General features: G+C 44.7%; 1 protein-coding gene across 3 annotated transcripts in view; it reads left to right on the top strand.

The window, feature by feature from the left end:
- Nucleotides 1-23769, top strand: part of LOC135050119 (ephrin type-A receptor 3) — a 232495-nt gene that overhangs the window by 8715 nt on the left and 200011 nt on the right. For all 3 annotated transcript variants that reach the window (XM_063956296.1, XM_063956297.1, XM_063956295.1), the window contains exon 2: nucleotides 2112-2447. In XM_063956296.1, coding sequence (XP_063812366.1) covers nucleotides 2112-2447 — 336 coding nt within the window. The remainder of the gene's footprint in view (nucleotides 1-2111; nucleotides 2448-23769) is intronic.

Raw genomic sequence — 23769 nt, 5'->3', positions numbered from 1 at the left:
ATCCTCTACGGACTAGGAGAATAAGATTTACCGGTAGGTTTAAAATCTTATTTTTTTTCTTCAATGTGGGTATTCCACAATGCAAGTCTGCTCTGTGGAGCAGTGGAGACGTGGGGAGCGGCAGAAGAACTTAGCACACAGAAGGTGCCCGTGCGTTCTATTGCATTACTTTTTGACTAACGCATTTTCATGGCAAATAAAAAGATGCTCTGCGCTACCAAGACACACGGCACTCACACGTTATGTGTAACACAACTTGGAGCGCAAGGAGCAAAGATGTAAGAGGACACATCTTTATATATGTACACATTTAATTCAATATTAATAATGAATACTTTAGATGGTCTATAGTATAGAAAAGGTAGAGGGGCCCTGACAGGGGAGTGCACATAGGCCCCCTCCTTTTATACTGTGCCTCTGTGTCACTGATACATACTTACCTACTCTACAGAAGCTTGGAGTGTCCCAGAGTCTCCATGACCCCGCTTTCTTTGGGAATTGGCCAGGACAGGGCCTTGATGCCAGGTGCTGCCCCCCCCCCACTCTGCTCCCCAAATGCTGCAGCATGTCAATCTGTAAAATCTTTGCTTACACCAATTGAAGAGACGGAATAGTGCACATTATATTGCCCAGTTTGAACACCAGATACCTGCTGCAAACGGATTGTGAATGGTCAGTGGAGTCCCGAGTTGTACACATCTTTGTGAATGCACCAACACCAATGCTGTGTTAGCTGTAGAACAGCCAGCGCCACTATCATAGCCACTTACACTTACCCCATACTAGGTGCGGGAGGTCCATCTGAATTGGGCTTCCACAATGCATACACACAACTCAGAATAGTGAGTAACTTTGACAACACACATATGAGCAGTACGGGGCAGCACGGACGGTATAATGGTTAGCACTACTGCCTCATAGCACTGAGGTCATGAGTTCAATTCCCACCATGGCCCTAACTGTGTGGAGTTTATATATTCTTCCCGTGCTTGCATGAGTTTCCTCCGTGTACTCCGGTTTCCTCCCACAGTCCCAAAAAATATACTGGTAGGGTAATTGGCTCCCCACAAAAAAAATAAAAAAATAATTACCCTAGCATGAATGTGTCTTCGTGTACATGTGATAGGGAATATAGATTATAAGCTCCACGGGATATGGTCATTAGATCAACCGCTATTTGTCGACATGGTCATTAGGTCTCCATGGAAAAATGTCGACGAGTTTAAAAAAAATGTTTTTTCATGTTTTTTAACTTTTTTATAATTTACAATTCACGTGGACTACGATTGGGAATAGTAACCTTGCCCGGAGCATGGCGAGTGAAGCGAGCGATGCGAGGGGACACGGTGCACTAATTGGGGTTCCCCGTCACTTTATGAAGAAAACGACACCTAAAAAAGTAAAAAAAAACTCATGTCAACCTTTTTCCACGTCAACCTAGTACCATGTTGACCTAATGACCATGTCGACCTAGTGACCCTGTCAACCTTATGCTTGTCGACCAATAGTGGTTGACCTAATGACTGTCGACCTAATTGTGGTCGACCTAACAACCCATACCCTAGGCCTGCAAAGGCGTCTACGTGAATGTATCTACGACGCAGAGTTGCACGGACCACAGTCGTTTCTCTGCGGCTGCTAAATGGCCATCTCTGGGTGCAACTGGAAGGGAACAATGTAATCGCATGTAAGAGATCCAGTCTGTGGATGTGTCGGAGCAGCGTTTTACAGAGAATACTTGGGCATTCACATCAGTCCCTGCGCCATTGGAGCTGGTTATGGGTCGTGCCAACAAGAATTAATTAGGCCTTTTGTTCTTACACATGACCACATGTCTGATATGTGCAAATGTGTGATAGCAGATAACAGAGAGCATCCTATTACATTATAGCTGTCATCCTTCTTTTACAGTTTACAAATGAAAGCTAACATCTGATTGGCTCCTGGAGTTTACAGCAATTTGTACACACCATGTTATTAAAAGATATCCTTTGTGTGCTGTGATTGCGTTCTTTTTGCTTGGCTTAGATAATATACAAATTTATATTGTTCATTATACAAAGTGCTATGGTCTGTTTCATCCTTGACGTTCTCTCTATTTGCCCTTGCAGGACCGCCCTCTTCACCAAGGAACCTTATTTCCATTATAAATGAAACCTCCGTTATACTGGACTGGAGCTGGCCGCTGGACACCGGGGGTCGGAAAGATATTACGTTTAACGTCATCTGCAAAAAATGTGGCAGGAACACGAAATTTTGTGAAACTTGCAGGGGAGGTTTGAGGTTTATTCCCCGACAGATTGGTCTAACCAACACCACTGTGACAATCATGGATTTACTCGCACACACCAACTACAGCTTTGAGATCGAGTCTGTGAATGGCGTCTCCGACCAGAGCGTACTGACAAGACATATTGCTGCAGTCAGTCTGACCACCAACCAGGCAGGTCAGTGTCTCCCTTTATTATAGCCTATATACTGTAATAATCACAGTAAATGTTACACAGACAGTAGGTGAATACGCAGCTGTCATACTGTTTCTATGGTTTATAGATGAACTACACAAAAAATAAAATAAGACATTTAACAAAAAACATAATTGTGTTTACATCATACTAATGGCTTGTGTATTTGTTGGCAGAAATTCCGGCCTACCTACTCACACATATATACTTCTGAAATTGCTGTTAGAACTTCTGAAAATTGTAAATGATTAGCACATCTCTACTAATAATGCATAGGAGTATATTCAATTGATGTCTGATCCTTTCCGACGTAAATGATCCAACATCTCAGTATTCAATGAGCGGCCAAATCCAGTCGGATTTGGCCGTTCCTGACAATGCCAATCGGATTCACACTGTCGAAAACGGGGCTAAAACCTGTCGGATTTGGCCGCGCTTCCGACAAAACAAGTGGATCCGCGGCTATTCCGCCGATGCACATCTTTTCCGACAACTCAGAATTGCCAACTTGTCGGAATAATGGCAGGGGGATTGAATAGGTTGGAACAGTTTCCGACCTAACAAAGTCGGAAACTGCCATCTTTCCGACAAGACGGCAGTTCCGACTACAATTGAATACCTCCCATAGTCTCTCTACAGGTTTTCACATTTGGCTGAATGAAAACTTAATTTAGCAAAATCCCTACCAGGTACAGGCCTGGCTCTACCATTAGGTAGGTTTAGGTAGCTGCCTAGGGTGTCAGGATATGGGGGGGCGCCACTGAGTCTGCCTATCACAAACTTATGGATGTCTCTAAAGAAATATCCTTGTTGTACTTAGTGCAAGAGGTGGCTGTGGAACTTATAAGTCATGCTTTCATCTGAAGTGGGTATTGGTCGTGGTTGGGGGCAGTAGGCTGAAGTTTTGCATTTTACATTTTTAAATTGTTGACATAGCTATGTCAGGTATTGGTACATCCAGATACCAAATACATTTTAGTTGCAGGGGTGGATTAAGAGAGGAGAGTGCTTGTGTGCAGTCTCAGTGTGGGCCCCCTCCTCCCTGGTACTGGTTGCAGCGCTGTAAACTCTGGCTTTGTGTCAGAGTCTACAGCAAATGCGCTGATCTCCAAGAACATGGTGTCCACGCCTCATTCATTCCCAGGGACATCTCTACTGTGCATGTGCAAATCACTTGGAAAATGGTCGTTGTGCCATTTTCCCTAGTGATTTCTGCCTGCAGCCGTGGGACTCCAGTGGGGTAAGTATAATTAAGTGGATGCAGGGTGAGCGGTGTGGCCCCCCCTTCCCTAGACTCAGGGGTCTGTGTGGATCGCAGGCTCCCAATATAGATACGCCAATGTTTACTTGTTAAATTTGAGGACGCTGACTCCACTGTTGGTGCAAATCTCTCTCAACATGTGGGTGAGAAGACGCTATTGCATCCCTATGCCTTATTTTCATGCCAAATGACTCTGACTGAGAAGGATTACAGTATTGGCAGTAAGGTAGCTACTAGCCATCTAATGTGCTTTTTCAGATTGGTAACATCCTGAGGGTTATGTCCATCCAATAACAGTCCTCTCCAATAGCAGGAATCTGGAATTTATACTCACACTACTAAACAATTGTGCCTTCTTGCTTTTCTCTCAATTTAACATTATAATTTCATATCAACCTGGATCAGAATTGTCAGAGCTGGTGCCCTTTTTAGAATGTTCTATGAACCCCATTTATAAGAAAGCCATGGTAAAAACATTTTTGGGGCCACTGTTTTCTGGTAATGACACCTTTCTCAAACATCTACTGTAGCTGTTATATTAGTATTCTCAACAGCGTTTATATACCTACGTTATCACCAGTAGTATTAAAATTAGTCCATGACTCCAAAGCTGCTGGACATTTTGACGTAAATAAAACTCCAGAATCAGTAGCATGTTCTTCCTGATGGCAGCATTTTATAAATGGATGTTAAAAAGTATGGTGGCTGATGTCTTCCTGAAATTATATTCCACACAACTCACCTTTGTGTCTGCTTCAATATCTTTCTATTCTACCTCAACCAAGGGTGTAGCTACCATAGGTGCAGGCAGTGCAGCTGCTATGGGGCCCAGAGCTGAGAGGGGCCTGCCTTCCCTGTCAAAGTTACATGTGTTATATATAAGGGCGTAGCTACCATAGGTGCAGGCAGTGCAGCTGCTATGGGGCCCAGAGCTGAGAGGGCCCACCTTCCCTGTCACAGTTACATGTGTTATATACATTTTTCGCCATGAGTGGTACGTAGGGGTCCTTTCAAACTTTTTCCTTGGGGCCTGCAATATATCTAGGTATGCCCCTGGACCTGCTCATTGTAGTGTGGTATACAATTAACTGGAGGGCATTTTAATGTTATATAATATGAACCGAGGAACTGTAATGAGGCACAATATGAACGGGTAGCACTATATATCATAATGTGAATTGGGGGTACTGTGCGGCATAATGTGTACTGGCAGCTCTGAAATGCGACATAGGTTGAACTAAAGCACTACTACAATTCATGAAAGAAACTAGGGCACTACTATGAGGCATAACATTAAATAAGGCTCTACTATGGTTCAGAAAATGAACTAGGGCACTATTATAGGGCATAAAATTAACAACTGCTGCAGAGAAGTGTCTCTCTAGAAGCACAGGGACAGGGGCCCCTTCAAAATGATGCTATGGGGCCCACAAAGTTCTGGCTACGCCCCTGACCGGAGTGCTCTTCTGTGTACTTTATATAAATAATTTATTTAAAAAAAAACAACCCGCTCTTACATAGACAGAACGATGAGACATGGACCCAGGGAGCAGTTACCAGAGGCAGGCAGGAGGAGATGGCGCCAAAGGGCAGCAGTCACCAGCGTGCAAAGCAGGGGGAGATGGGGCGGAAGGGGAGAAGTCACCAGCGAAACAATAGTGCACAGCCTGGAGGTGGAGCTAAGCCGCACAACAACACATCACAGTGGTTAGGGCTCTGAATAGATCCTGCCGCTACACAAGATGCTGGAAGCTTGTGAAAGGATTTGGGGAACTGAACGCCATCTCAGGATGGCAAAAAGTTTCACTATCAAATCCCAAAAAATAAAGCATTTTCAAAACTAGATGAATCTCACAATTTCTACATACTTACTGTAAGTATGGGGAGTGTTCAGATTATCATGGTAGGTTTGTAACAAGGAGATACCCTCCATAACAGCCATGATGAATTAGTCTGACACTTGGAAATGAGAAACAGGCAGGAAACAATTGTAAAAATGTCACAATAAGTGGTGATGAGTATGGCCCACAACGAGCAGTGATTTAGGTAATATTTGTTGTATATTTGTGGTTGGGGTAATCCAATGGAGTTAGAGGTTTGTTCTGCTTACTAGATGACTATGGCTCTGTTAGATACAAAAAAAAAAAAAAAAAAAAAAAACATCCATGAAAAATAACCCTCCAAAAATGATAAATAACTCATCTAGTGCGGCTCCATCGCAGGCGTCCACTCCCGGCGGGACTACACAGAGACACTCCCATTAAAGTGAATGGGGCCCAGGCACAGACGGAGCCACGATTAGCATGGCTCCATCTGTATGTTCACAGAAAGCTCTCACTTACCCCTTTCACATCGCCAAAATAACCCAGGTCATTACTGGGTTGTTGCCAAGTCGACCCGGGCCGAGGAGCAGTGTGAGAGCGCAAAAAGTGAATAACCCAAGTCGAGCAACCCTGCATTTCAACATGGGTTAAAAGAAGGGTTAAACCCAGGTCGCTGTGCAGTGTGAAAGCCTCTGACACAGTATATTCAACTCGGGTCTCAGAAAAAGGTTCTGATTGGCTGTTTATGCATCTGCTCAGAGCAGTCTGCAGCCCCTCCTTGTATTTCCTTTGAAACCTCAACAATATGAGCCAGAAAAGTCAATTTTAAATCACGTCACAGTGTTTAACATGGGTGACCCGGGTTTAGTGTGAAAGGCACCAATCCGGGAAAGGGTCTGAGGCTGCTCGGACCCATGTCAGACACAGGTTCAAAAGCCGGGTCCAACCTGGGTTTGCGATGTGAAAGCTCCCTTAGAAACTGCTACCACTGCAACATTCCGTCCCAGATACAGCAGTGCTGAACTGGGCAAGAGTGGAAGTAAGATGTTAGGAAGAATAAACAGGTTATACTGTGGAGAAAGAGGGGGAAGGTGGAAGAGTGGCCTGACCAAGGTGGCATAAAGTGTTGGTATAATGTACATAAATATAGATAGAAATGTGTTTGTGTGTGTGTGTATATATATATATATATATATATATATATATATATATATATATATATGTTTGTAATACCTGGCACCCCAAATTTATGTTATGGCAAACCTTGTCCCAGTGCTTCCACAATGAGCTGTAAGTATGGAAGAGGTGTGGCGCTCACGGATACCAGTAAAGAAGCAACAAACTCAGACAGCGGGATGTAATGCGGCGCCAGTCCGGCGGCAGTGCAGGACGCTGGCTGAACTTGGAATTTTTTTTTGGGAAATCACTTACAAGGTATGGTTTTGCCTTGTAAGCAGAGCCGGATTAAAGGGGGGGGGGGGGGGTCCCGTTGGTACGTACCCCCGGGCCACTCTTCCCAAAAGGGCCCCCTGCCACACCACAGTACGGATCTCTCTTCCGATCCGATCTGTGGTGTTGTGCTCCCGTCCTTACTGCAGCGGAGGCCGTACAAACAGGACAGCTGAGCGACGGCTCAGCTGTCCAATAACGTATGAGTGAAGTAGGCTGCCCCAATGGCTGAGCGGCAGGCTGCTTCATTCATACATGATTGGAGAGCTGAGCCATCGCTCTGCTGTCTGTGCAGTTGGCGGGGACGGGAGCGCAGTTCGTTCACTGGATGGTATGTGAGTAACCGCGCTCCCCCCCCCCCTCCTCCTCCTCCTCTCTTGCAAAGGGGCCCCACTGTTTTAAGTACCCCGGGCCCCCCAGCGACTTAATCCGGCTCTGCTTGTAAGGGATTGTTATATTAATCGTGGAGAATTGTCTCCACGATTAATATAACAATCCACGTTTGCATCATTTTTATACAAGTAAGCACACATGTAAGGACCCTTTTCTGACACACCATTCGGGTGACCTTTCTCAAACTGAGGTGGATCTTGGATATGGGACTATTTTGCCACCATCATCATCTTTTTACACATTGAGAGGAACTTTGGGGGTAATTCCAAGTTGATCGCAGCAGGATTTTTGTTAGCAATTGGGCAAAACCATGTGCACTGCAGGGGTGGCAGATATAACATGTGCAGAGAGAGTTAGATTTGGGTGTGGTGTGTTCAATCTGCAATCTAATTTGCAGTGTAAAAATAAAGCAGCCAGTATTTACCCTGCACAGAAACAAAATGACCCACCCAAATCTAACTCTTTCTGCACATGTTATATCTGCCCCCCTGCAGTGCACATGGGCCCTCATTCCGAGTTGTTCGCTCGGTATTTTTCATCGCATCGCAGTGAAAATCCGCTTAGTACGCATGCGCAATGTTCGCACTGCGACTGCGCCAAGTAACTTTACTATGAAGAAAGTATTTTTACTCACGGCTTTTTCTTCGCTCCGGCGATCGTAATGTGATTGACAGGAAATGGGTGTTACTGGGCGGATACACGGCGTTTCAGGGGCGTGTGGCTGAAAACGCTACCGTTTCCGGAAAAAACGCAGGAGTGGCCGGGGAAACGGTGGGAGTGCCTGGGCGAACGCTGGGTGTGTTTGTGACGTCAACCAGGAACGACAAGCACTGAAATGATCGCACAGGCAGAGTAAGTCTGGAGCTACTCTGAAACTGCTAACTCGTTTGTAATCGCAATATTGCGCGTACGTCGGTCGCAATTTTAAGAAGCTAAGATTCACTCCCAGTAGGCGGCGGCTTAGCGTGTGTAACTCTGCTACATTCGCCTTGCGAGCGAACAACTCGGAATGAGGGCCATGGTTTTGCCCAATTGCTATCAAAAATCCTGCTGCGATCAACTTGGAATTACCCCCTTTATCATTATAATTTATTTTTGCAGTAATACACTATGTTGTGTTTTATTTTTTGTTTCACGTTGGTTTGATTATCTCCATACTCCATTGTGAGGATCATTGGACAGTTTGAACATTTGGACGCGCAAAGTGAGATTGTATTTTCTTTTTTTTCACATTGTGGATCTGTCCTATATTTTTCTCCCTTTAATTTAATAGTTTAATCCCCTTTTCTCTCATTGTGTCCCCATGTAAATTAACGTTATAATAAAGCATATGAATCAGTACATTCGTGGTGGAAAGCAGGCAGGGTGAGGCTGATGATGTCACAGACAGTTTTTGTAATTCCACAGCGTTTGTGATGTCACTCAGGTGTGAGATTAAAGGCCCTGCTTGGCTCAGGACAATCAGTTATTGCATGAGAGTGAGCGTTGAGGTAGTTGGCTAACTATACAGACGTGTTTTTTCATTGCACTAACGCCGTTATATAATGCGAAGGTCTATGGTAAGCTTATTTTAATCTGAATATTATCTGAAAATATAGTTTAATAATGTAGTACTGTTATAGGGGGACAATCTAAGCCTGGCATAGCTTGACGCTGGTTGCAGCTTTTTGGGGGGACCTCACAACACTACTAGTTTCCCTGCATTAGCTATAGGCAGACCATGCTGTGACCGCTGGTGCTTAGAGCTATTTTGTTTTGTTGGTGGGGTGGGCAATTATTTTCACTTTCATCATTTATTTATCATTATATTAATAGCGTAAGGACCATTATTATGAGGGACTTATTTCTATGATGCCGTTGCCTGAGCATGGCATCAAATAAAAATAAACAAACCATGATGGTTCTAGGTAGGCCTTGGATGATAACATGGTCTCTATAAAATGTGGGTGTTGCAGGGTGGATTATGGCCATATATGGGTGGATCAGTGATGTGGCCAATTTATGTAATGGTCCCCATCCCACGGGTAAGCTGCTCTCAAGCCATCTCCAATTCCCTAAAAACTCCCATTTATCGCTGTAAGCCACACTTTGGATCTGTCCTATATTTTTCTCCCTTTCCTTTCCCTTTTTAATCCCCTTTTCTCTCATTGCGTCCCCATGTAAATTAATGTTATAATAAACATATGAATCATTACATTCAGTGGTGGAAAGCAGGCAGGGTGAGACTGATGATGTCACAGACAGTTTTTGTAATTCCACAGCGTTTGTGGGCAATTATTTTCACTTTCATCATTTATTTATCATTATAGTAATAGCGTGAGGATGTAGAAAAGGGGTAAAATGTTCAGTCCAGCAAACCTTAGCCTGGCTGAAATCAGGCACATATGCTAGTTTGTAATTATGGTACTCATTATCGTAAATAAGGTGGTTTTTTTTTTTTGTTTTTTTTTGGGGGGGGGGAGGGTTTGCGGGCTAAACCTTGCGCCCAATTGAATCCCCCCTGGTGTCCTAAGCAATTATAAATTCTGTGCATTTGTCTTTTCAATGCATTTAAGGGGCATTGGTATAGTAAGTACAAACATACTGAACTTTTATTTGTTTTAATATATTTTATATTTTTCCTTACATATTTACAGAATATGTGGCTGCCCCATTTGGGGCTGACACAGAAAGATAGGCTGATCATACTGAACAACCAGGGTGTAAGCATCCCCATTATTGATGCTGTGCAGTCCATACTGCGCAAGCAATTCAACGTGGAAGGCTTGCAGCCTGCGATAATAGGAGAGGCTGGCTCCTTCACCCCCGTCTCTGGCCCGTCACTGCAGATACATCCGGATACAGATGACGAACACTTCTTTGTATCCTGCTTTCGAGATGGGCAGGTGCAAATTGCAGACAGCGACGGATGGCGGCTCACCCCCTCTGGTAGCAGGCAACTACAAGATCTGTATCAGGCTGTTGTCCCAAAAGACCTGCTGGCAAATCTTAACATCCTGGACGTGGAGCAACAGAGGCCAGACTCAGGGAACTGCGGGATATATTCTGTTGCGAATGCTGTGGAATTCCTCTGCACCGGCGACTTTCCCAGGCGCAATTTCAAAAAGCGAAAGCTAAGACAACATCTCATACAGTGCCTGGATGATGGGGAATTTTCACCATTTCCCAAAAGAAGCCGCCAGAACAACCAGAGGAACCGCAATCCGGCAGTTGATAGCAGCAGTCTAGAAACTGGGAAAACGTCACCTTTTCCAGAATCTAGAAAAAGAAAGGGCCCTGAAGAGAATGGCAACAACAAAAGGGGGAAACTTGATGAAGCCATCTAATGTGAATGGACTACAACATAGACTGTCCCTCACTTAACACCTAAATCAACTTGTCCAGGCCTCAGAATTCCATCTACTGAGAACCCAATGTCCGTCCATATAACATCTAGGACAGGATACTGGACAAGTAATCCATTCACACATCTGTTATGATCCTGGGATACTGGATGAGTAATCCATTCACACATCTGTTATGATCCAGTAATCCATTCACACATCTGTTATGATCTGCTGACGGCCAGAGGAATGGAGTAACTGAGCAGAGAAGTGTATGGAGCAAGGAGATAAAGCTGGGAAAAAAGTGACCTTCTGCTCAAGTTCTATCCAGAAAACCTGCACAAGATTGGTTCATAGCATCCTGTTCCAGTTCTATCCAGAAAACCTGCACAAGATTGGTTCATAGCATCCTGTTCCAGTGCCATCCACAAAACCTGCTCCAGTATTCTTCACAGTATTCTGCTCCAGTGCTCTCCATTTGTAAATATACTAATAAAAGTTTAAAATATAATAAATGAAAAACGGTGTTGATAATCATTCCTTTCATTTAAAATAATATAGATTTTTATACAATGCTGTTAAGAAGACTACGATTCTTATACTGTACTTTGAGATATAATTTATGCATATATATACAATGTGAGGTGGAGTATATATAGCACTGGACAGTGGGGATGGCAGGACAACCTTAAAAAAATAAATCTAAAAATAAATGCAGATATGAAAACAAAGGCTATGGAAGGCCCTGCCCATGGGAGAGCACACGTTCCAATAGGAAGAGTGATCAGCTGACACAAGAGGAGAATGGTTGGCTCTGAGGGGAGATTGGGACAGTTGTGAGGGGGCAACTATGGTAATATAGGTGGGAGTAGGATAGATGGTGAGGGTACATTTGTGCAGGTAGTACAGGTGGGAGTGGGGCAGGTGTGAGGAGGCATTGGTGTGGGTAGCATAGGTGGGAGTATGTCAAGCTCTAATAAAGAAGAGGGTTAGTCTGGCCATCTGGCTCTTCTGGCAAATGCCAGAAAGTCTGATGGCCCAACGGACTGGTCTGCCCCAAAAGCCTGGCCAAGCAGGATGGACTCCTGACGCTCACTCAGCCAACATGCCCCGTCCCTATACTTGTAACAACACCCATGATGTGTGACCACTCCTCTTTTCATGCACACATACACAGAGGGACTCGTAACAACACCCATGATGTGTGGCCACTCTCCCTTTCATGCGCACATACAGAGGAATGCCGGAGCAGAATTAGAGCTCCAGTGTATCCCTGAATAAAGAGATGAGTTTTCAGAAAACATTTAATGATCTGAAGGCGATGGCAGAACCTAACTGGATGTATTAGGGAATTCCACAAATGGGTAGCTGCATGGGAGAAGTAAGTGGGAGTGAGAGGTGGTTACCAGAGTCAAGATGCAGCAAGATCTAAGAATTTCAGAGGGAGAGTATTCTGAGTATTGTTTTTAGGAGTAGACACTAAGCTTGCAAGAGCAACTACTATTATGTGGTGGGGCACCAGCTGTCTGCCCCTTGTAGCTATAACTTGCGCTCCTTTGGGGCCATAGGTGATTCTATAATGGGGGCAGTGTGTGCGTTGCACACGGGTACCTGAGTCCAGTGGGGGTCACAACCTTCACCCTCTGAAGTCCCAGGGCAGCGGCCCTGCAGTGAGGATACAAATTACTTAGAAAATTGCCATTGTGGCCATTTCCAAGTGATTACACATACGGACTGGAGATGTCCTCGGGAACATGGCATCGGTGTTATGTTCCAAGAGATCTGCACATGCTCAGTAGACATTATGCCAGAGTCTACTTGCTGCTGGAGATTAGAGGGTCTAAAACAGATGCTGCACACGGGTCCCCTCCTCTCTTAAAAGGCCCCTGTTTGGGGCCTTGACCCCTTTTGCGGTGCCAGGTCCACATTACCACCAAGGGACTTGTATATTCTCCCGATATCCACTAGGTGCTTTAGCCCGCAGACATGTTGGCAGGATAGATAGCATACCTCCCAACTTGAAGAGCTTCCTTTTTGGGACCTGGCGCGCCCATGCCTGAAAAGGGGGTGGAGGTACATATAAAGAGGTGGAGTCTCAGATAAAGGGGTGGAGCTTTGCTTCCTGACCTCCATTATCGTCACTTTGAGGGCATGCCCAGCGCTCCCTGGGCAGCTGGGCAGTTCCCAGCTCACTCCCCACACTGTTACATGGCATCTATTCAGTGATCACCAGCTCCTTTGCATAGCAGGGCAGCGGTGATCACAGGGTCTCCCAACTGCAACCCCCACCCTCAGGACACTATGGCATGAGAATGGGACAGCGGGACAGTGTCCAAATAGCGGGACAGTCCCGCTGAAATTTGGACAGTTGGTAGGTATGAGGTAAACTGCCTGGTTGGTGATTTGTCTGCCTTTTAAAAAAAAAAATAGATTGCAAGTTCCATTGGGGAAGGGAATATGATATACAGTAGCTGCCTGCTAGTAACAGCAGGTAACAACTGTATTCTGAATTATCACACAAGTGTGTTCATTCATTTAAGATTTTTGCCCCTTTCTCTACCTTTGTTGTGATCTCATTTGTTCAATGAGACAAACAAGCATCACACAGGGCACATCCGGCTCTGACTGGCCTTTCCGCAAGCAAATAATGAACAATTTTATTAGTTCAAAGTATAAAAACATAAAAACAAATAAGATTGAGGCTGATGGAATGGCAACATCATTGAGAAGGCTTTGGGCAGTGAGAATATCTTAAAGGTCTGTATAGAGTCTGTAATTGAATCCCCAAAATTAGGACAGTACAGAAACTGCAATGGGAAAGAAGACGTCTCAGAAAGGGTTGGGTACGGGAAACGGGCAGTCAGGATGCCAGCGGTCAGAATACCGACACCAGCATCCCCGACGGGGCACTGGATGTGAGTAACCCAAATCCTAACCCTCCCCATAACTCTAACCCTTCCTCCCCCAGCCTAACCCTAACCCTTCCTTCCCGCAGACTAAACCTAACCCTCGACCCCACAGCCTAACCGCTGTCAGGATTCTGGCTCCAGTATTCTGACTGACGGGATCCCAAACACCAAGATCCCAACTACATCCCCTCAGAAATCCAGCTTCAGAAAGATGGAAAGCTATGCCGTCAGAAGCAGGATAGCTGGAGAAGGACACTCATGTATAGTATGGTAGAAGATCAGGAATTTGTGGCCATACAGTTAATGATCAAAATAAACCTGTGCTAATAAACCTTAGTTATTCAGCAGCCAACAGAATAAGTAAGTAGTTAAATAGACAGTGTGGCTGGTTAGACCTGCTGTTAGGTTACAGGGAAATGGGCCTATCCAGTTATGGGAGCACAGCCAAAAAAGAACAACTTTGCACTTTGGAAAACCATGGTGCACTGCAGGTTGGGCAAATATAAAGTGTGCAGGGAGATTTAGATCTGGGAGTGATGTGTCCTCGCTGAACTCTAAGTTGCATTGCAAAGTAAATCTGAACAGTATATGTGGGGTACATGCAGGGGTGTATCTAGAGAGGAGGGGACCCGCGTGCAGTCTCCGGGTGTGGGGCCCCTCCTTTCCCGTCCCGTAGCCGCAGCAGTGCTGTCAGTGCTCTGTCTGAGCACTAGAGACTCTGGCACACTGCCACGGTGCATGTGCAAGTCTCGGGAAAAATGGCACGGTGGCCATTTTTTCGGAGACCTGCGCATGTGCTCTAGACTCTGGCACTGTGCGAGAGTTCTAGTGTTCAGACAGAGCGCTAACAGTGCTGCTGCCGGCTACGGTGACGGGAGAGGAGGGTGCCCGCGCACGTACACCAGAAAGGTAAGTATATAGAAGAAATGGGTGCAGTGTGTGCAGTGGGGCCTCCTCTAGAACCAGGGGCCCATGTGCACCGCACACACTGCACCCATTATAGATACCGCTACTGGGTACATGCAAAAGCAGCCATTATTTAAAATGCATGCAAAAAAATAAATTAAGTAAAATTAAATTGCGTATTGCAGCAGCCAAGAGACTTTAGATAGAACACTTAAGTGAAGATCTGAGGGGTAGATGTATTATGTGACGATATGGGGGAGAAGAGGGTGCGGGGCTACCGATTCCATGAATGCGGGGATTAGCGTGATGCGCCCCTCTCTATATCAGCGCTGCTATCTAAAAGATAGCACGCTGATACGCAGGGGCGATGTATGAACGGTTATTGGCACTGACTGTTCCGACAACTGCAGCTATCGATTTCGACAGCTGCAGGTGTTGTTGACCATTCACCACAGCAGGAACAGTGCTGTCCCTGGCCTAATTTTCATGCCAAATGACTCTGACTGAGAAGGATTACAGTATTGGCAGTAAGGTAGCTACAGGTTGAGTATCCCTTATCCAAAATGCTTGGGACCAGAGGCATTTTGGATATGGGATTTTTCCGTATTTTGGAATAATTGCATACCATAATGAGATATCATGGTGATAGGACCTAAATCTAAGCACAGAATGCATTTATGTATCATATACACCTTATACACACAGCCTGAAGGTAATTTTAGCCAATATTTTTTATAACTCTGTGCATTAAACAAAGTGTGTGTACATTCACACAATTCATTTATGTTTCATATACATCTTATACACACAGCCTGAAGGTCATTTAATACAATATTTTTAAAAACTTTGTGTATTAAACAAAGTTTGCGTACATTGAGCCATCAAAAAACAAAGGTTTCACTATATCACTCTCACTCAAAAAAGTCCGTATTTCGGAATATTCCGTATTTCGGAATATTTGGATATGGGATACTCAACCTGTACTAGCCATCTAATGTGCTTTTTCAGAATGGTAACATCCTGAGGGTTATGTCCATCCAATAACAGTCCTCTCCAATAACAGGAATCTGGAATTTATACTCACACTACTAAACAATTGTGCCTTCTTGCTTTTCTCTCAATTTAACATTATAATTTCATATCAACCTGGATCAGAATTGTCAGAGCTGGTGCCCTTTTTAGAATGTTCTATGAACCCCATTTATAAGAAAGCCATGGTAAAAACATTTTTGGGGCCACTGTTTTCTGGTAATGACACCTTTCTCAAACATCTACTGTAGCTGTTATTTTAGTATTCTCAACAGCGTTTATATACCTACGTTATCACCAGTAGTATTAAAATTAGTCCATGACTCCAAAGCTGCTGGACATTTTGACGTAAATAAAACTCCAGAATCGTTAGCATGTTCTTCCTGATGGCAGCATTTTATAAATGGATGTTAAAAAGTATGGTGGCTGATGTCTTCCTGAAATTATATTCCACACAACTCACCTTTGTGTTTGCTTCAATATCTTTCTATTCTACCTCAACCAAGGGTGTAGCTACCATAGGTGCAGGCAGTGCAGCTGCTATGGGGCCCAGAGCTGGGAGGGGCCTGCCTTCCCTGTCAAAGTTACATGTGTTATATATAAGGGCGTAGCTACCATAGGTGCAGGCAGTGCAGCTGCTATGGGGCCCAGAGCTGAGAGGGCCCACCTTCCCTGTCACAGTTACATGTGTTATATACATTTTTCGCCATGAGTGGTACGTAGGGGTCCTTTCAAACTTTTTCCTTGGGGCCTGCAATATATCTAGGTATGCCCCTGGACCTGCTCATTGTAGTGTGGTATACAATTAACTGGAGGGCATTTTAATGTTATATAATATGAACCGAGGAACTGTAATGAGGCACAATATGAACGGGGAGCACTATATATCATAATGTGAATTGGGGGTACTGTGTGACATAATGTGTACTGGCAGCTTTGAAATGTGACATAGGGTGAAGTTAAGCACTACTACGATTCATAAAAGAAACTAGGGCACTACTATGAGGCATAACATTACATAAGGCTCTACTATGGTTCAGAAAATGAACTAGGGCACTATTATAGGGCATAAAATTAACAACTGCTGCAGAGAAGTGTCTCTCGAAGCACAGTGGCCCCTTCAAAATGATGCTATGGGTCCCACAAAGTTCTGGCTACGCCCCGCTCTTACATAGACAGAACGATGAGACATGGACCCAGGGAGCAGTTACCAGAGGCAGGCAGGAGGAGATGGGGCCAAAGGGCAACAGTCACCAGCGTGCAAAGCAGGGGGAGATGGGGCGGAAGGGGAGAAGTCACCAGCGAAACAATAGTGCACAGCCTGGAGGTGGAGCTAAGCCGCACAACAACACATCACAGTGGTTAGGGCTCTGAATAGATCCTGCCGCTACACAAGATGCTGGAAGCTTGTGAAAGGATTTGGGGAACTGAACGCCATCTCAGGATGGCAAACAGTTTCACTATCAAATTCCAAAAAATAAGCATTTTCAAAACTTGATGAACCTCACAATTTCTGCATACTTACTGTAAGTATGGGGAGTGTTCAGATTATCATGGTAGGTTTGTAACAAGGAGATACCCTCCATAACAGCCATGATGAATTAGTCTGACACTTGGAAGTGAGAAACAGGCAGGAAACAATTGTAAAAATGTCACAATAAGTGCTGATGAGTATGGCCCACAATGAGCAGTGATTTAGGTAATATTTGTTGTATATTTGTGGTTGGGGTAATCCAATGGAGTTAGAGGTTTGTTCTGCTTACTAGATGACTATGGCTCTATTAGATAAAAAAAATATAAAATAAATAAAAACATCCATGAAAAATAACCCTCCAAAAATGATAAATAACTCATCTAGTGCGGCTCCATCGCAGGCGTCCACTCCCGGCGGGACTACACAGAGACGCTCCCATTAAAGTGAATGGAGCCCAGGCACAGACGGAGCCACGATTAGCATGGCTCCATCTGTATGTTCACAGAAAGCTCTCACTTACACCTTTCACATCGCCAAAATAACCCAGGTCATTACTGGATTGTTGCCAAGTCGACCCGGGCTGAGGAGCAGTGTGAGAGCGCAAAAAGTGAATAACCTGAGTCGAGCAACCCTGCATTTCAACATGGGTTAAAAGAAGGGTTAAACAGAGGTTGGACCCAGGTCGCTGTGCAGTTTGAAACCTCAACAATATGAGCCAGAAAAGTCCATTTTAAATCACGTCACAGTGTTTAACATGGGTGTCCCGGGTTTAGTGTGAAAGGCACCAATCCGGGAAAGGGTCTGAGGCTGCTCGGATCCATGTCAGACACAGGTTCAAAAGCCGGGTCCAACCTGGGTTTGCGATGTGAAAGCTCTCTTAGAAACTGCTACCACTGCAACATTCCGTCCCAGATACAGCAGTGCCGAACTGGGCAAGAGTGGAAGTTAGATGTTAGGAAGAATAAACAGGTTATACTGTGGAGAAAGAGGGGGAAGGTGGAAGAGTGGCCTGACCAAGGTGGCATAAAGTGTTGGTATAATGTACATAAATATAGATAGAAATGTGTGTGTGTGTGTGTGTGTGTGTGTGTGTGTGTGTGTGTGTGTGTGTGTGTGTGTATATATATATATATATATATATATATATATATATACATATCTGTAATACCTGGCACTCCAAAGTTATGTTATGGCAAACCTTGTCCTAGTGCTTCCACAATGAGCTGTAAGTATGGAAGAGGTGTGGCGCTCACGGATACCAGTAAAGAAGCAACAAACTCAAACAGCGGGATGTAATGCGGCGCCAGTCCGACGGCAGTGCAGGACGCTGGCCGTACTTGGACATTTTTTTTAAAATGGTAAATCACTTACAAGGTATGGTTTTGCCTTGTAAGGGATTGTTATATTAATCGTGGAGAATTGTCTCCACGATTAATATAACAATCCACGTTTGCATCATTTTTATACAAGTAAGCACACATGTAAGGACCCTTTTCTGACACACCATTCGGGTGTCCTTTCTCAAACGGAGGTGGATCTTGGATTTGGGACTATTTTGCCACCATCATCATCTTTTTACACATTGGGAGGAACTTTATCCTTATAATTTATTTTTGCAGTATTACACTATGTTGTGTTTTCTTTTTTGTTTCATGTTGGTTTGATTATCTCCATACTCCATTGTGAGGATCATTGGACAGTTTGAACATTTGGATGCGCAAAGTGAGATTGTACTTTTCTTTTTTTCACGTTGTGGATCTGTCCTATATTTTTCTCCCTTTCCTTTCCCTTTTTAATCCCCTTTTCTCTCATTGCGTCCCCATGTAAATTTATGTTATAATAAACATATGAATCATTACATTCAGTGGTGGAAAGCAGGCAGGGTGAGACTGATGATGTCACAGACAGCTTTTGTAATTCCACAGCGTTTGTGGGCAATTATTTTCACTTTCATCATTTATTTATCATTATAGTAATAGCGTGAGGATGTGGAAAAGGGGTAAAATGTTCAGTCCAGCAAACCTTAGCCTGGCTGAAATCAGGCACATATGCTAGTTTGCAATTATGGTACTCATTATCGTAAATAAGGTGTTTTGTTTTGTTTTTTTGGGGGGAGGAGGGTTTGCGGGCTAAACCTTGCGCCCAATTGAATCCCCCCTGGTGTCCGAAGCAATGATAAATTCTGTGCATTTGTCTTTTCAATGCATTTAAGGGGCATTGGTATAGTAAGTACAAACATACTGAACTTTTATTTGTTTTAATATATTTTATATTTTTCCTTACATATTTACAGAATATGTGGCTGCCCCATTTGGGGCTGACACAGAAAGATAGGCTGATCATACTGAACAACCAGGGTGTAAGCATCCCCATTATTGATGCTGTGCAGTCCATACTGCGCAAGCAATTCAACGTGGAAGGCTTGCAGCCTGCGATAATAGGAGAGGCTGGCTCCTTCACCCCCGTCTCTGGCCCGTCACTGCAGATACACCCGGATACAGATGACGAACACTTCTTTGTGTCCTGCTTTCGCGATGGGCAGGTGCAAATTGCAGACAGCGACGGATGGCGGCTCACCCCCTCTGGCAGCAGGCAACTACAAGATCTGTATCAGGCTGTTGTCCCAAAAGACCTGCTGGCAAATCTTAACATCCTGGACGTGGAGCAACAGAGGCCAGACTCAGGGAACTGCGGGATATATTCTGTTGCGAATGCTGTGGAATTCCTCTGCACCGGCGACTTTCCCAGGCGCAAATTCAAAAAGCGAAAGCTAAGACAACATCTCATACAGTGCCTGGATGATGGGGAATTTTCACCATTTCCCAAAAGAAGCCGCCAGAACAACCAGAGGAACCGCAATCCGGCAGTTGATAGCAGCAGTCTAGAAACTGGAAAAACGTCACCTATTCCAGAATCTAGAAAAAGAAAGGGCCCTGAAGAGAATGGCAACAACAAAAGGGGGAAACTTGATGAAGCCATCTAATGTGAATGGACTACAACATAGACTGTCCCTCACTTAACACCTAAATCAACTTGTCCAGGCCTCAGAATTCTATCTACTGAGAACCCAATGTCCGTCCATATAACATCTAGGACAGGATACTGGACAAGTTATCCATTCACACATCTGTTATGATCCTGGGATACTGGATGAGTAATCCATTCACACATCTGTTATGATCCTGGGATACTGGATGAGTAATCCATTCACACATCTGTTATGATCCAGTAATCCATTCACACATCTGTTATGATCTGCTGACGGCCAGAGGAATGGAGTAACTGAGCAGAGAAGTGTATGGAGCAAGGAGATAAAGCTGGGAAAAAAGTGACCTTCTGCTCAAGTTCTATCCAGAAAACCTGCACAAGATTGGTTCATAGCATCCTGTTCCAGTTCTATCCAGAAAACCTGCACAAGATTGGTTCATAGCATCCTGTTCCAGTGCCATCCACAAAACCTGCTCCAGTATTCTTCACAGTATTCTGCTCCAGTTCCCTCCATTTGTAAATATACTAATAAAAGTTTAAAATATAATAAATGAAAAACGGTGTTGATAATCATTCCTTTCATTTAAAATAATATAGATTTTTATACAATGCTGTTGAGAAGACTACGATTCTTATACTGTACTTTGAGATATAATTTATGCATATATACAATGTGAGGTGGAGTATATATAGCACTGGACAGTGGGGATGGCAGGACAACCCTAAAAAAATAAATCTAAAAATAAATGCAGATATGAAAACAAAGGCTATGGAAGGCCCTGCCCATGGGAGAGCACACGTTCCAATAGGAAGAGTGATCAGCTGACACAAGAGGAGAATGGTTGGCTCTGAGTGGAGATTGGGACAGTTGTGAGTGGGCAACTATGGTAATATAGGTGGGAGTAGGATAGATGGTGAGGGTACATTTGTGCAGGTAGTACAGGTGGGAGTGGGGCAGGTGTGAGGAGGCATTGGTGTGGGTAGCATAGGTGGGAGTATGTCAAGCTCTAATAAAGAAGAGGGTTAGTCTGGCCATCTGGCTCTTCTGGCAAATGCCAGAAGGTCTGATGGCCCAACGGACTGGTCTGCCCCAAAAGCCTGGCCAAGCAGGATGGACTCCTGACGCTCACTCAGCCAACATGCCCCGTCCCTAAACTCGTAACAACACCCATGATGTATACTCGTAACAACACCCATGATGTGTGGCCACTCTCCCTTTCATGCGCACATACAGAGGGATGCCGGAGCAGAATTAGAGCTCCAGTGTATCCCTGAATAAAGAGATGAGTTTTCAGAAAACATTTAATGATCTGAAGGCGATGGCAGAACCTAACTGTATGTATTAGGGAATTCCACAAATGGGTAGCTGCATGGGAGAAGTAAGTGGGAGTGAGAGGTGGTTACCAGAGTCAAGATGCAGCAAGATCTAAGAATTTCAGAGGGAGAGTATTCTGAGTATTGTTTTTAGGAGTAGACACTAAGCTTGCAAGAGCAACTACTATTATGTGGCGGGGCACCAGCTGTCTGCCCCTTGTAGCTATAACATGCGCTCCTTTGGGGCCATAGGTGATTCTATAATGGGGGCAGTGTGTGCGTTGCACACGGGTACCTGAGTCCAGTGGGGGTCACAACCTTCACCCATATATTATACCTACCCCTCTGAAGTCCCAGGGCAGCGGCCCTGCAGTGAGGATACAAATCACTTAGAAAATTGCCATCGTGGCCATTTCCAAGTGATTACACATACGGACTGGAGATGTCCTCGGGAACATGGCGTCGGTGCTATGTTCCAAGAGATCTGCACATGCTCAGTAGACATTATGCCAGAGTCTACTTGCTGCTGGAGATTAGAGGGTCTACAACAGATGCTACACACGGGTCCCCTCCTCTCTTAAAAGGCCCCTGTTTGGGGCCTTGACCTCTTTTGCAGTGCCAGGTCCACATTACCACCAAGGGACTTTGGGCTAAATTCTGACCTGTCTTTAAGACGTGTCGAGTTTGTATATTCTCCCGATGTCCACTAGGTGCTTTAGCCCGCAGACATGTTGGCAGGATAGATAGCATACCTCCCAACTTGAAGAGCTTCCTTTTTGGGACCTGACGCGCCCAAGCCTGAAAAGGGGGTGGAGGCACATATAAAGAGGTGGAGTCTCAGATAAAGGGGTGGAGCTTTGCTTCCTGACCTCCATTAACATCACTTTGGGGGCATGCCCAGCGCTCCCTGGGCAGCTGGGCAGTTCCCAGCTCACTTCCCACACTGTTACATGACATCTCTTCAGTGATCACCAGCTGCTTTGCATAGCAGGGCAGCGGTGATCACAGGGTCTCCCAACTGCACCCCCCACCCTCAGGACACTATGGCATGAGAATGGGACAGCGGGACAGTGTCCAAATAGCGGGACAGTCCCGCTGAAATTTGGACAGTTGGTAGGTATGAGGTAAACTGCCTGGTTGGTGATTTGTCTGCCTTTTAAAAAAAAAATATAGATTGCAAGTACCATTGGGGAAGGGAATATGATATACAGTAGCTGCCTGCTAGTAACAGCAGGTAACAACTGTATTCTGAATTATCACACAAGTGTGTTCATTCATTTAATATTTTTGCCCCTTTCTCTACCTTTGTTGTGATCTCATTTGTTCAATGAGACAAACAAGCATCACACAGGACACATCTGGCTCTGACTGGCCTTTCCGCAAGCAAATAATGAACAATTTTATTAGTTCAAAGTATAAAAACATAAAAACAAATAAGATTGAGGCTGATGGAATGGCAACATCATTGAGAAGGTTTTGGGCATTGAAAATATCTTAAAGGTCTGTATAGAGTCTGTAATTGAATCCCCCAAATTAAGACAGTACAGATACTGCAATGGGAAAGAAGACGTCTCAGAAAGGGTTGGGTATGGGAAACGGGCAGTCAGGATGCCAGCGGTCAGAATACCGACACCAGCATCCCCGACGGGGCACTGGATGTGAGTAACCCAAATCCTGACCCTCCCCATAACTCTAACCCTTCCTCTCCCAGCCTAACCCTAACCCTCTCTTCCCGCAGACTAAACCTAACCCTCGACCCCACAGCCTAAACGCTGTCAGGATTCTGGCTCCAGTATTCTGACTGCCGGGATCACAAACACCAAGATCCCAACTACATCCCCTCAGAAATCCAGCATCAGAAAGATGGAAAGCTATGCCGTCAGAACTTGAAGCAGGATAGCTGGAGAAGGACACTCATGTATAGTATGGTAGAAGATCAGGAATTTGTGGCCATACAGTTAATGACCAAAATAAACCTGTGCTAATAAACCTTAGTTATTCAGCAGCCAACAGAATAAATAATTAGTTAAATACACAGTGTGGCTGGTTAGACCTGCTGTTAGGTTACAGGGAAATGGGCCTATCCAGTGATGGGAGCAAAGCCAAAAAATAACAACTTTGCACTGTGGAAAACCATGGTGCAATGCAGGTTGGGCAAATATAAAGTGTGCAGGGAGGATTTAGATCTGGGAGTGATGTGTCCTAGCTGAACTCTAAGTTGCAGTGCAAAAGTAAAGCTGACCAGTATATGTGGGGTACATGCAGGGGTGTATCTAGAGAGGAGGGGACCCGCGTGCAGTCTCCGGGTGTGGGGCCCCTCCTCTCCCGTCCCGTAGCCGCAGCAGTGCTGTCAGTGCTCTGTCTGAGCACTAGAGACTCTGGCACAGTGCCACGGTGCATGTGCAAGTCTCGGGAAAAATGGCGCAGTGGCCATT

Source organism: Pseudophryne corroboree, chromosome 2, assembly GCF_028390025.1.
Source record: "Pseudophryne corroboree isolate aPseCor3 chromosome 2, aPseCor3.hap2, whole genome shotgun sequence".
In the NCBI taxonomy this organism is placed as follows: domain Eukaryota; kingdom Metazoa; phylum Chordata; class Amphibia; order Anura; family Myobatrachidae; genus Pseudophryne; species Pseudophryne corroboree.
Note: the sequence above shows the minus strand (reverse complement) of the source record. Positions and strands in the feature narration are given on the sequence as shown.